The sequence below is a fragment of the Anomaloglossus baeobatrachus genome, chromosome 1, assembly GCF_048569485.1.
Source record: "Anomaloglossus baeobatrachus isolate aAnoBae1 chromosome 1, aAnoBae1.hap1, whole genome shotgun sequence".
Lineage (NCBI taxonomy): Eukaryota > Metazoa > Chordata > Amphibia > Anura > Aromobatidae > Anomaloglossus > Anomaloglossus baeobatrachus.
The window spans coordinates 759,704,714-759,717,543 of NC_134353.1; the positions used below are offsets into that span (position 1 = coordinate 759,704,714).

A 12,830-nucleotide genomic window follows, 5' to 3' on the forward strand; every position below is an offset into this window, starting at 1 on the left:
GATAATTATTGAACACGTCACAAATTTTCTAAAGTAAATATATATCTAAAGGTGCTATTGACACAAAATTCTCACCAGATGTCAGTAACAACCCATCCAATCTACACTGGCAAAGGAATCAAACTATAGATGGTAACCATAAATTACGTGGTGTGTATTAATGAGAAGTGACAAAGGGAAAAAGAATTTCACACACAAAAAAAAAAAGTGCAAAATGCATTGGAGGGTCATGACACCTGCTGAAATCTATCAGTAATTAGAAACCAATCCTGCCACTTAGTGAAAAATAATATAAGCTGGTTCAACCGATGGCATATAAAAAGACGTCTCAAAATCAAGGTGCCACACAAGAAACATCTCATGATGGGTGACACCAATGAGCCATCTGAATACCTTAGCAACCTTATTGTTGCAAAAAAAATTGATGGCGTTACAAAAGAATTTCTAAACAACTGAAGGATCCAGTGAGCCCTGTTAGGGCCATAATACGGCAGTGGAAAGAAAATAATTTTCACCATAAACCGGCCACGACCAGGTGATCCCTGCAAGATTTCAGACAGAGGAGTGAAAAAAATTATCAGAAGAATTGTCAAAGCGCCAAGAACCACCTTTTGAAAGCATCAGAAAGACCTGGAATCAGCAGGTATAATTGTTTCAAAGAAAACAATAAGTAATGCACTCAACCTCCATGGGCTGTATGCAAGCTCCCCTGGCAAGACTCCATTGCTGAACTAAACACATGTTCAAGAGTGTTTAAAGTTTGCACAACAAAAAATTTAACATACCTGTGAAATAATGGGAAAATATAGTCTGGCCAGAAGAGACCAAATTTGAACACCATGTTTTTAGGCCAAAAGACACTACATATCCCCCCAAAAACACCGTACCAACAGTGAAGTTTGAGAGGTGGGAACATCATGGCTGGTTTCAGTATATGGCACTGGCAAATTTCATATAAATAAAAGGAAGGAAGACTGGACAAATGTACCAAAACATTATTGATAAAAATCTGCAGTCATCTAACAGAATGATGAAGATGAAATGAGGGAGGACATTTCAGCAAGACTAGGATTCCAAACACACCGGGAAGAAAACTTAAAATAGTTTTCAGAGAAAGAAAAAGCTGCTAGAACGTTCCAACCAAACACATGACCTGAATCCATTAGAAAATTTATGGATAGAACTAAAGTTCAGAATTCATAGAAGGAGCCAACAGAACCTTCAGGATTTGAAGAATATTTGTGTGGAGGAATGGGCCAAAAATTACACCTGAGCAATGCATGCCACTACTTTCTCCATACAGGTGTCTTGAAGCATTCATCACCAACAAAGACTTTTGAATGAAGTATTAAATACATTTCAGCAAGCGTGTCCACAATACTTTTTTCCTGTGTCATCAGGTGAAAAATTCCCATGAATAGCACATTTAGAAATATTTTTATTGAGCAAATTGTCGACGTGTTCAATACTGATTTCACCCACTCAGCTTTTTTTTTTTTTTTTGAGTAAAAGGCAACATAATGGACATCAGTTCTCTGCCGCTAGCAGACAGATGAGCTGGTTTTTGCACCTCTGAACAGTAAAGCAGTGCTTGTTTGGCACAAGTGGAGGGGGGAGGGGTTTGTGCCTTTACTGGAAAGAAAAGATTTCATTAATAAATAAAATGCATAAGAATAACTATTATTCAAGATTTTGTGAATGCTGTTAAACAACATACATGTTCGACGATGAGCGCTTTGGAGAATGCAGCCACTATTCGATGTGCCTCTATGCCCGCCCTGTATCTGGTCTTGTACTCTTCCAGCCAGTCCAGATTGTCCAAATGATTGTAACATTTCATAATAGACGGCCATCTGAATGATAAGAGAAATAGTGTTAGATAAGCATCCTGAGGGATCCACAGTAACAAATGCATGGAATGGTCAGGGTGGAAACTAAAAGAGCAGATGTCATGGCTGTAAAAAGAGAGTTTGCAGAAATTGGATCCTTACTACAAAAAAACGTGTTGACCACTATGAGACAATCCTTATTAATGAGTTAAAGGGAACCTGTCGGGCGCAATATGCACCCAGAAATCATCATCATCATAGTATCATCATAGTTTTTAAGGTTGAAGGGAGACTCTAAGTCCATCTAGTTCAACCCGTAGCCTAACATGTTGATCCAGAGGAAGGCAAAAAAAAACCCCAATGTGGCAAACAAGTTCCAATGGGGAAAAAAATTCCTTCCTGACTCCACATCCGGCAATCAGACTAGTTCCCTGGATCAATACCCTGTCATAAAATCTAATATACATAACTGGTAATATTAAATTTTTCAAGAAAGGCGTCCAGGCTCTGCTTAAATGTTAGTAGTGAATCACTCATTACAACATCATGCGGCAGAGAGTTCCATAGTCTCACTGCTCGTACAGTAAAGAATCCTCGTCTGTGATTATGATTAAACCTTCTTTCCTCAAGACGTAGCGGATGCCCCCGTGTTCCAGTCGCAGGCCTAGGTGTAAAGAGATCTTTGGAAAGGTCTCTGTACTGTCCCCTCATATATTTATACATTGTGATTAGATCCCCCCTAAGCCTTCGTTTTTCCAAACTAAATAACCCCAAGTTTAATAACCTGTCTTGGTATTGCAGCCCACCCATTCCTCTAATAATCTTGGTCGCTCTTCTCTGCACCCTCTCCAGTTCAGCTATGTCCTTCTTATATATCGGTGACCAGAATTGTACACAGTATTCCAAGTGCGGTCGCACTAGTGACTTGTACAGAGGTAGAACTATATTTTTTTCATGAACACTTATACCTCTTTTAATACATCCCATTATTTTATTAGCCCTGGCAGCAGCTGCCTGACACTGTCCACTAAAGTGAAGTTTACCATCCACCCATACACCCAAGTCTTTTTCTGTGTCTGTTTTACCCAGTGTTCTACAATTAAGTACATAATCATAAGAAGGGAATTTTGTTTACTTACCGTAAATTCCTTTTCTTCTAGCTCCTATTGGGAGACCCAGACAATTGGGTGTATAGCTTCTGCCTCCGGAGGCCACACAAAGTATTACACTTTAAAAAGTGTAACCCCTCCCCTCTGCCTATACACCCTCCCGTGCATCACGGGCCCATCAGTTTTGGTGCCAAAGCAGGAAGGAGGAAACTTATTAATTGGTCTAAGGTAAACTCAATCCGAAGGATGTTCGGAGAACTAAACCATGAACCAAAGAACAATTCAACATGAACAACATGTGTACACAAAAGAACAACAGCCCGAAGGGAACAGGGGCGGGTGCTGGGTCTCCCAATAGGAGCTAGAAGAAAAGGAATTTACGGTAAGTAAACAAAATTCCCTTCTTTGTCGCTCCATTGGGAGACCCAGACAATTGGGACGTCCAAAAGCAGTCCCTGGGTGGGTAAAAGAATACCTCGATAAAAAGAGCCGTAAAACGGCCCCCTCCTACAGGTGGGCAACCGCCGCCTGAAGGACTCGCCTACCTAGGCAGGCATCTGCCGAAGCATAGGCATGCACCTGATAGTGTTTCGTGAAAGTGTGCAGACTCGACCAGGTAGCCGCCTGACACACCTGCTGAGCCGTAGCCTGGTGCCGCAATGCCCAGGACGCACCCACGGCTCTGGTAGAATGGGCTTTCAGCCCTGAAGGAACCGGAAGCCCAGAAGAACGGTAGGCTTCAAGAATCGGTTCCTTTATCCACCGAGCCAAGGTTGACTTGGAAGCCTGCGACCCCTTACGCTGGCCAGCGACAAGGACAAAGAGCGCATCAGAACGGCGCAGGGGCGCCGTACGAGAAATGTAGAGTTGGAGTGCTCTCACGAGATCTAACAAGTGCAAATCCTTTTCACATTGGTGAACTGGATTGGGACAAAAAGAAGGTAAGGAGATATCCTGATTGAGATGAAAAGGGGATACCACCTTAGGGAGAAATTCCGGGACCGGACGCAGAACCACCTTATCCTGGTGAAACACCAGGAAGGGGGCTTTGCATGACAGCGCTGCTAGCTCAGACACTCTCCGAAGTGATGTGACTGCCACTAGGAAGACCACCTTCTGCGAAAGGCGTGAAAGAGAAACATCCCTCATCGGCTCGAAAGGTGGTTTCTGAAGAGCAGTTAGCACCCTGTTAAGATCACAGGGTTCTAGCGGACGCTTGTAAGGTGGGACTATGTGGCAAACCCCCTGCAGGAACGTGCGTACCTGCGGAAGCCTGGCTAGACGCTTTTGAAAAAACACGGAAAGCGCCGATACCTGTCCCTTGAGAGAGCCGAGAGATAAACCCTTGTCCATTCCGGATTGAAGGAAAGACAGAAAAGTGGGCAAGGCAAACGGCCAGGGAGTAAAACCCTGATCAGAGCACCAGGATAAGAAGATCCTCCACGTCCTGTGGTAGATCTTGGCGGACGTTGGTTTCCTGGCCTGTCTCATAGTGGCAATGACCTCTTGAGATAACCCTGAAGACGCTAGGATCCAGGACTCAATGGCCACACAGTCAGGTTGAGGGCCGCAGAATTCAGATGGAAAAAAGGCCCTTGAGATAGCAAGTCTGGTCGGTCTGGTAGTGCCCATGGTTGACCCACCGTGAGATGCCACAGATCCGGGTACCACGACCTCCTCGGCCAGTCTGGGGCGATGAGGATGGCGCGGCGGCAGTCGGACCTGATCTTGCGCAACACTCTGGGCAGCAGTGCCAGAGGGGGAAATACATAAGGCAGTCGAAACTGCGACCAATCCTGAACTAATGCGTCTGCCGCCAGAGCTCTGTGATCTTGAGACCGTGCCATGAATGCCGGGACCTTGTTGTTGTGCCGGGACGCCATTAGGTCGACGTCCGGCGTTCCCCAGCGGCAACAGATCTCTTGAAACACGTCCGGGTGAAGAGACCATTCCCCTGCGTCCATGCCCTGGCGACTGAGAAAGTCTGCTTCCCAGTTTTCTACGCCCGGGATGTGAACTGCGGAGATGGTGGAGGCTGTGGCTTCCACCCACAGCAGAATCCGCCGAACTTCTTGGAAGGCTTGACGACTGCGTGTGCCGCCCTGGTGGTTGATGTACGCCACCGCCATGGCGTTGTCCGACTGAATTCGGATCTGCCTGCCTTCCAGCCACAGCTGGAACGCCTTTAAGGCTAGATACACTGCCCTTATCTCCAGAACATTGATCTGAAGGGAGGACTCTGTCTGAGTCCAGGTTCCCTGAGCCCTGTGGTGGAGGAAGACCGCTCCCTACCCTGACAGACTCGCGTCCGTCGTGACCACAGCCCAGGATGGGGGCAGGAAGGATTTTCCTTTCGACAGAGAAGTGGGAAGAAGCCACCACTGAAGAGAGGCTTTGGCTGCCCGAGAAAGGGAGACATTCCTGTTGAGGGACGTCGACCTCCTGTCCCATTTGCGGAGAATGTCCCATTGGAGTGGACGCAGATGAAACTGCGCAAATGGAACTGCCTCCATTGCTGCCACCATCTTCCCTAGGAAGTGCATGAGCCGCCTCAAGGGGTGTGACTGGGCTCGAAGGAGAGATTGCACCCCTGTCTGTAGTGAACGCTGTTTGTCCAGCGGGAGCTTCACTATCGCTGAGAGAGTATGAAACTCCATCCCGAGGTAAGTTAGCGATTGGGTCGGTGTCAATTTTGACTTTGGGAAATTGATGATCCACCCGAACCTCTGGAGAGTCTCCAGAGCAGTGCTCAGGCTGTGTTGGCATGCCACCCGGGAGGGTGCCTTGACTAGAAGATCGTCTAAGTAAGGGATCACCGAGTGTCCCTGAGAGTGTAGGACTGCCACCATGACCTTGGTGAAGACCCGTGGGGCTGTCGCCAGGCCGAAAGGCAGTGCCACGAACTGAAGGTGTTCGTCTCCGATGGCGAAAAGCAGGAAGCGTTGATGCTCTGGTGCAATCGGCACGTGGAGATAAGCATCCCTGATGTCGATTGATGCTAGGAAGTCTCCTTGGGACATCGAGGCGATGACGGAGCGGAGAGATTCCATCCGGAACCGTCTGGTTTTTACGTGTCTGTTGAGCAATTTGAGGTCCAGAACGGGACGGAATGATCCGTCCTTTTTTGGCACCACAAACAAGTTGGAGTAAAAACCGCGACCACATTCTTGAAGGGAAACAGGGATCACCACTCCTTCTGCCTTCAGAGTGTTCACCGCCTGAAAAAGAGCATCGGCTCGCTCTGGGGGCGGAGATGTTCTGAAGAAACGAGTCGGAGGACGAGAGCTGAGCTCTATCCTGTAACCGTGAGACAGAATGTCTCTCACCCATCGGTCTTGGACATGTGGCAACCAGGCGTCGCAAAAGCGGGAGAGCCTGCCACCGACCGAGGATGCGGTTTGGGGAGGCCGAAAGTCATGATGAGGCCGCCTTGGGTGCGGTTCCTCCGGCGGTCTTTTTAGGACGTGACTTAGACCTCCATGAAGCAGAGTTCCTCTGGCCCTTCTGTGGCCTGTTGGACGTGGAGAATTGAGACCTGGCTGAGGGCCGAAAGGACCGAAACCTCGGTTGTATCTTCCGTTGCTGAGGTCTGTTTGGTTTGGACTGGGGTAAGGACGAGTCCTTTCCCTTGGATTGTTTAATAATTTCATCCAATTGCTCGCCAAACAGACGGTCGCCAGAAAATGGCAAACCGGTTAAGAACTTCTTGGAAGCAGAGTCTGCCTTCCATTCGCGTAGCCACATGGCCCTGCGAACTGCCACTGAATTGGCGGATGCTACCGCTGTACGGCTCGCAGAGTCCAGGACGGCGTTCATGGCGTAGGACGAAAAAGCCGACGCCTGAGAGGTTAAAGACACAACCTGCGGAGTAGAGGCACGTGTGACTGCATTAATCTCAGACAGACAAGCTGAGATAGCTTGGAGTGCCCATACGGCTGCGAATGCCGGAGCAAAAGACGCGCCTATGGCTTCATAGATGGATTTCATCAGGAGCTCTATTTGCCTGTCAGTGGATTCTTTGAGCGATGAACCATCTGCCACTGCTACTATGGATCTAGCCGCCAGTCTAGAGACTGGAGGATCCACCTTGGGACACTGAGCCAAACCCTTAACTACGTCAGTGGGGAAGGGGTAACGTGTGTCATTAAGGCGCTTAGTAAAGCGCTTGTCCGGAAATGCTCGGTGTTTCTGGACTGTATCTCTGAAGTTGGAGTGATCGAAAAACGCACTCCGAGTACGTTTGGGAAACCTAAATTGGAATTTCTCCTGCTGAGAAGCTGACTCTTCAATCGGTGGAGTTGGAGGAGAAAGTTCTAGCACCTGGTTGATGGACGCTATAAGGTCATTTACTATGGCGTCCCCTTCAGGTGTATCAAGATTGAGAGCAGCGTCAGGATCAGAGCCCTGATCTGCCACCTCCGCTTCATCCTCCAGAGAGTCCTCATGCTGAGACCCTGAGCCGTGTGATGAAGTCGAGGGAAGCTCCCAGCGAGCCTGCTTAGCCGGTCTGGGACTGCGGTCCGTGTCGGAGTCCTCACCGTGGGACCTAGGAGTCACCCCAGGAGCACTTTGCTGCGCCGACCGAGGGGGGCCTGGGGGCAATAATTCAACAGTGCCCGGGGCCTGTGTCACCGGTCTGGACTGCAAAGCTTCTAGTATCTTAGCAGACCATCTATCCATAGACTCAGCCATGGATTGTGAAAGTGACTCAGAAAGTTTCTCAGCCAACACTGCAAACTCTGTCCCTGCCACCTGGACAGTGGTAGCCGGTGGTTCTACCTGGGCCGAGGGTCCCACCAGTGGCTGAGGCTCCGGCTGAGTGAGTGTCACAGGGGCCGAGCATTGCACACAATGAGGGTAGGTGGAACCTGCAGGTAACATAGCCACACAAGAGGTACAGGTTGCAAAATAAGCCTGTGCCTTGGCACCCTTGCTTTTTGCGGACGACATGCTGTTGTCTCCTCTTAGAGCAATCAGTGAGGGTATATAGCCAAAAGCAAATAATGCGGCCGAACAGAGCAAATGTATACAATATATGGATATATATATACACTTCGGCACCCGGGGGGGGCCAGCACCTGGTAACCGGTGCGGCTTACCGACCGCCCTCAGCGGTTGTGTGTCCACCAGATTCCCTGCCTGGGCCTCCCAGAGCTGTGGAGCTCGGTCTGAAGTTCTCCACCAGCAGAAGTGATGATAACAATGGCTGCCAGCGTTCTCAGAGGAGGAGGGAGCCGTGGGCGTGCCTCAGAAAGTGCGGGAATCTGGTGCCCCACAGTGCTCAGTGAGGGGGGAGGAGGATACCCAAGTATGCTCCAGCCCTCACCGCTGACGTCCAGTCTAGCGTCCCGCCCTTACCCCTGACTGGCAGGCCCGGGGGCGGGAGTATGCGGTACTAGGCCGCAGAAGCCGGGGACTAAAGTTAGTAACGCGGCCGGCAAACAGGCGCGGTAGTCCCGGCGACACAAAACACACAGCAGCCGCTGCAGCGTCTGTTACACAGGCGCTCTATGCGCCATCCCCAAGGGGACACAGAGTACCTCAGAGAAGCAGGGCCTGTCCCTGATGATACCCGGTCTCCTGTCCGTCAGATTCCCCCAGGGGCTGCGGAGGGAGCCCGGTCCCAGTGCATGGTGACCGGTTAGGATCCCACTTCACCCAGAGCCCCTCAGGGATGGGGAAGGATAACGGCATGTGGCTCCAGCCTTTGTACCCGCAATGGGTACCTCAACCTTAACAGCACCGCCGACCAGAGTGGGGTGAGAAGGGAGCATGCCGGGAGCCCTGTGAGGGGCCCTCTTTTCTTCCATCCGATAAAGTCAGCAGCTGCTGATGACTAAAATGTGGAGCTTGCGTGAATGTGTGCCTCCTTCAACACAAAGCAAAAAACTGATGGGCCCGTGATGCACGGGAGGGTGTATAGGCAGAGGGGAGGGGTTACACTTTTAAAGTGTAATACTTTGTGTGGCCACCGGAGGCAGAAGCTATACACCCAATTGTCTGGGTCTCCCAATGGAGCGACAAAGAAATGTTATTTCCTCTACCCAAGTGCATGACTTTACATTTATCTACATTAAACTTCAATTGCCACTTCTCAGCCCAATCCTCCAATTTACATAAATCTCCCTGTAATATAAAATTATCCTCCTCTGTATTGATTACCCTGCAGAGTTTAGTATCATCTGCAAATATAGAAATTCTACTCCGCATGCCCCCAACAAGGTCATTTATAAATATGTTGAAAAGAAGCGGGCCCAATACTGACCCCTGTGGTACCCCACTATGAACTGAGACCCAGTCCGAGTACGTACCATTAATAACCACCCTTTGTTTCCTATCACTGAGCCAGTTTTTAACCCAGTTACACATATTTTCCCCTATCCCCATTATTCTCATTTTATGTACCAACCTTTTGTGTGGCACCGTATCAAAAGCTTTTGAAAAGTCCATATACACAACATCCACTGCATTTCCCTGGTCCAGACTTGAACTTACCTCTTCATAGAAGCTGATCAAATTAGTTTGACAGGATCGATCCCTCATAAACCCATGTTGATACTCTGTCATAAGGAGCAGTTCTGGGTGCATATTTCTAGTCCTTGTATCTAATAGCATAGATAAAGATCTTTAGAAAAAAGTATTTCTAAAAATCTTTCATCGTATGCTAATGAGCGTGAGGACTAGTCCCAAGGGCTTTATATCCCCAGTCTAGTCTGCCCCATTAGCATGTTAGTACGCCCCTGTGGGTGTGCTATCATGCTAATGAATGTGCAGCGTTAGTGGATGGTCATGCTCACCTCTCAGCTGCCATTGCCGTGTGACGCTCATGTGACCGGAGCATGTGACCCGGAAATTACAGTGCTGCCACTGTACTGGCATGCGCCGGAACCGGCAAACTGGCGAAAAGCCGGATGTGTGATTGTGGCCTAAGTGACTGGGCTGTTCTTTATACTTCTGTTTGGGGCTGAAGGAGACACAGACTGGTGGTAGCCCCTCTTTGTGGAAAGTTTGCTCCAGGAAAATGTAGTGTTCTGTTTGGGTGACCCTGCACTGATGTGTGTGTAGCACCCCTGAAGCCATCAGGGTGCAACAAGGTTCTGCATCCCCACAAGGATGCTGGGCCTACCCCCTAGGTCCCCAGGAGACCAGTGACAGTAACACCAAAAAACCCAGGTAATCACAGTTTTCCCCAACAATCCCCCATACAATGGTACTTGGCTAGGGTCGGACCAATGGATGGCCGCCTAGATGTGGAGCCAGACCAGTCCACTAGTTGACCAGGTGGGAGGGGCAGACAGTGGAGAGTAGTCAGAAGTTGACAAGAATGGAGGTATGAAGGTGGAAGGGAAGCAACGCCCTGACTGAGGTTAACGGTGACCTGGTACCCAGGAAAGTAGATGCTGGTGGAGTGCTCCCGGAACTACGCACCGACTGGGTACAGGACCCTGGGACAGGAAAGAGCTTCAAGTCGACCTGTTAACACCTGCACAGTGAGGGGACCATCAAGGACCTTGCTGACCCTAATAATCCGAAGACTCCGTAGCAAAGGGAGAAGCGGCGGGGACAGGACCAGAGACTCCAACCCCACAGGGTTCACGCTACCGTCAGGAAGACAGAAGTGGACAAACCACAGACCGGGGACCCCCAGTTGCTCTACGCCACGGGGACCCATTTACCAGAGACAAGTGCAGGGGAAGAAGGTACAAGAGTACTGAACTGGCACTGGGACGAAGGGGACCTGAAGGCGAAACCAGCCAGCCTCGGGTAACCTGTTACTACCTGCCAGCCGTGAGTATATAAAAACAAAAAAAACACAACAGTTGCACTATACCTCTGTGTGGACTGCCTTCTTCCGACATCCGTCACAACACCCATACATCTCCTGGGGCCCGGCCCTGCCTGCAGAGGGCCTACCATCCAGGCTGCAATTACCACCAGCCCCAGTAGAGACATTTTGCAGCAGATATGGAGATATATATATATATATATATATATATATATATATATATATATATATATATATATATCTATCAGCAACATCGCAAGTGGCGTCATGTTTGAACACTAACCTAAATCCCCTGTAAATACACCCCATTACAAAAAAGGCCCAGGGCACAGAAGCGGACAAAGGCCACCACCGTGACATCCCCAATAGAAACTCTGCCCGGGACAGAGTTCCCCATATCCATGGGCGCGACATGTGCCTGAGGCGGTAGCTGCAGTATAATGCATTGAGGACCTGCAGTGGAACTGTAACGCCCCTGAGGCTCTGGTCGCTACAGGGTACTGCAACTGAGTTAAGGAGCAGTATCTATTTGGGGTAAGTGACAGCTGGTTTGCCGGTGCTCACACCAGGCACATTTCACATGCAATTAGGTGCCTTCCCACGCAGGGGGGGGGAGTGTACTGGGGTGGGCAGGGAGAGTCAGCCATCTAGTAGTATGGGACTTCCCGATCACCAGGACAACAACTGGGAGGCGGGTGCCACATTGGGTATAAGGGGCACTTCTCATACAGCGAGATCGCTGCCGAGTCCAAGATTTTGTGACGCACCTGTGACCTCATCAGCGATCTCGCTGTGTGTGACACTAAGCAGTGACCTGGCCCCTGCTGTGAAATTGCTGATCGTTACACACTGTTCTGGTTCATTTTTTGCTCATTGGTCTCCCGCTGTGCAGCACACATCGGCGTGTTCGACGACGGGAGACCAACGAGCACTGACTCTAAGCAGCGTACGCTGGTAACCAGGGTAAATATCGGGTAACTAAGCAAAGCGCTTTGCTTAGTTACCCGATATTTACCCTGGTTACCAAGCGCAGCATCGTTACACGAGTCGCTGGTGGCTGGTGAGATCTGCCTGATTGACAGCTCACCAGCGACCATGTAGCGACGTACCAGCGATCCTGACCAGGTCGTATCGTGGTCGGAATCGCTGGTATGTCATTTAGTGAGACGGTACCCTTTGAGGAGGTAGGCATGACACAGTGAACTTTCTACTGGGACCAGACTTACCATGAGACCAAAAACCTATATAACAATGAAAAACAGCATAAAAACAACCTCTACTCAAAATATTGTGTTTTGCAAAGTGTGCACAGTACCAACATTCCAAACTGTACTATTGAAAAATGAGATTTTTGGCAAAAAATTGCAATTTTTCGAGCTACCTCGCCACGTCACGGCAAATCTCTTGAGGCAGTCCTACACTACAATATTTTTATTTAAAGTGTGCCATGCGGCCTCACATATGCAAAATGAGACCAGACTGGGTGCAGGAAAGCACCAGTACTGGTGGGACGACACACAGCTTATCTTGCCGTTGTGGAGCCTGGGGGTTGTGAACAGGAGCTCAGCCCAGGTTACTTCTGCTGATCGCTGGACAGTGAGGACAAACAGGACATTTACACTGGCCCCGGTAACCACCTGGATCTTGCACCGGATAACCAGAGACTTACCAGCAGTGAACCAGTATGCTCTCGGGCAATCTCCTAATGAGTGAGTAAAACACCCGAACCGGAACTCTTGCCAAGTTTACATTATTTACCGGCAACGTCGTCCCGCGCTACGGCACCCACGGCCCACTACCAGCCAGCCGGCCACCCTCCCGGGGCAACCACTCTACCTGTGAGGAGTGACTCCATCTTGGCTGCAATCAACATTGCCCCCAGGTGAGAAGAACCCTGCAGCAGAGGCCCCACACCAAAAGTGGTGTCAGGGCAAAACTTTTATTATATTTCCCCTGTAAATAACCCTTTTAAGCGACCCCTAGGGTCACGGAACCGGGCAACGGCCACTTAGTGAACTGTGCCAGTAAACATACTGCCCGGGACCGAGTACACCATAGCTCTGGGGCGAGTCAGAACACACACATACATCCAGTGATACCTCCAGG

The 12,830-nt window shown here is 49.5% G+C and overlaps 1 protein-coding gene across 1 annotated transcript in view; it reads right to left on the reverse strand.

Annotated features, from left to right (window-relative positions):
* The window catches only part of FBXO21 (F-box protein 21), a 78,326-nt gene that overhangs the window by 64,481 nt on the left and 1,015 nt on the right, over positions 1 to 12,830 (reverse strand). The window contains exon 2 of the mRNA XM_075341851.1: positions 1,718 to 1,853. Coding sequence (XP_075197966.1) covers positions 1,718 to 1,853 — 136 coding nt within the window. The remainder of the gene's footprint in view (positions 1 to 1,717; positions 1,854 to 12,830) is intronic.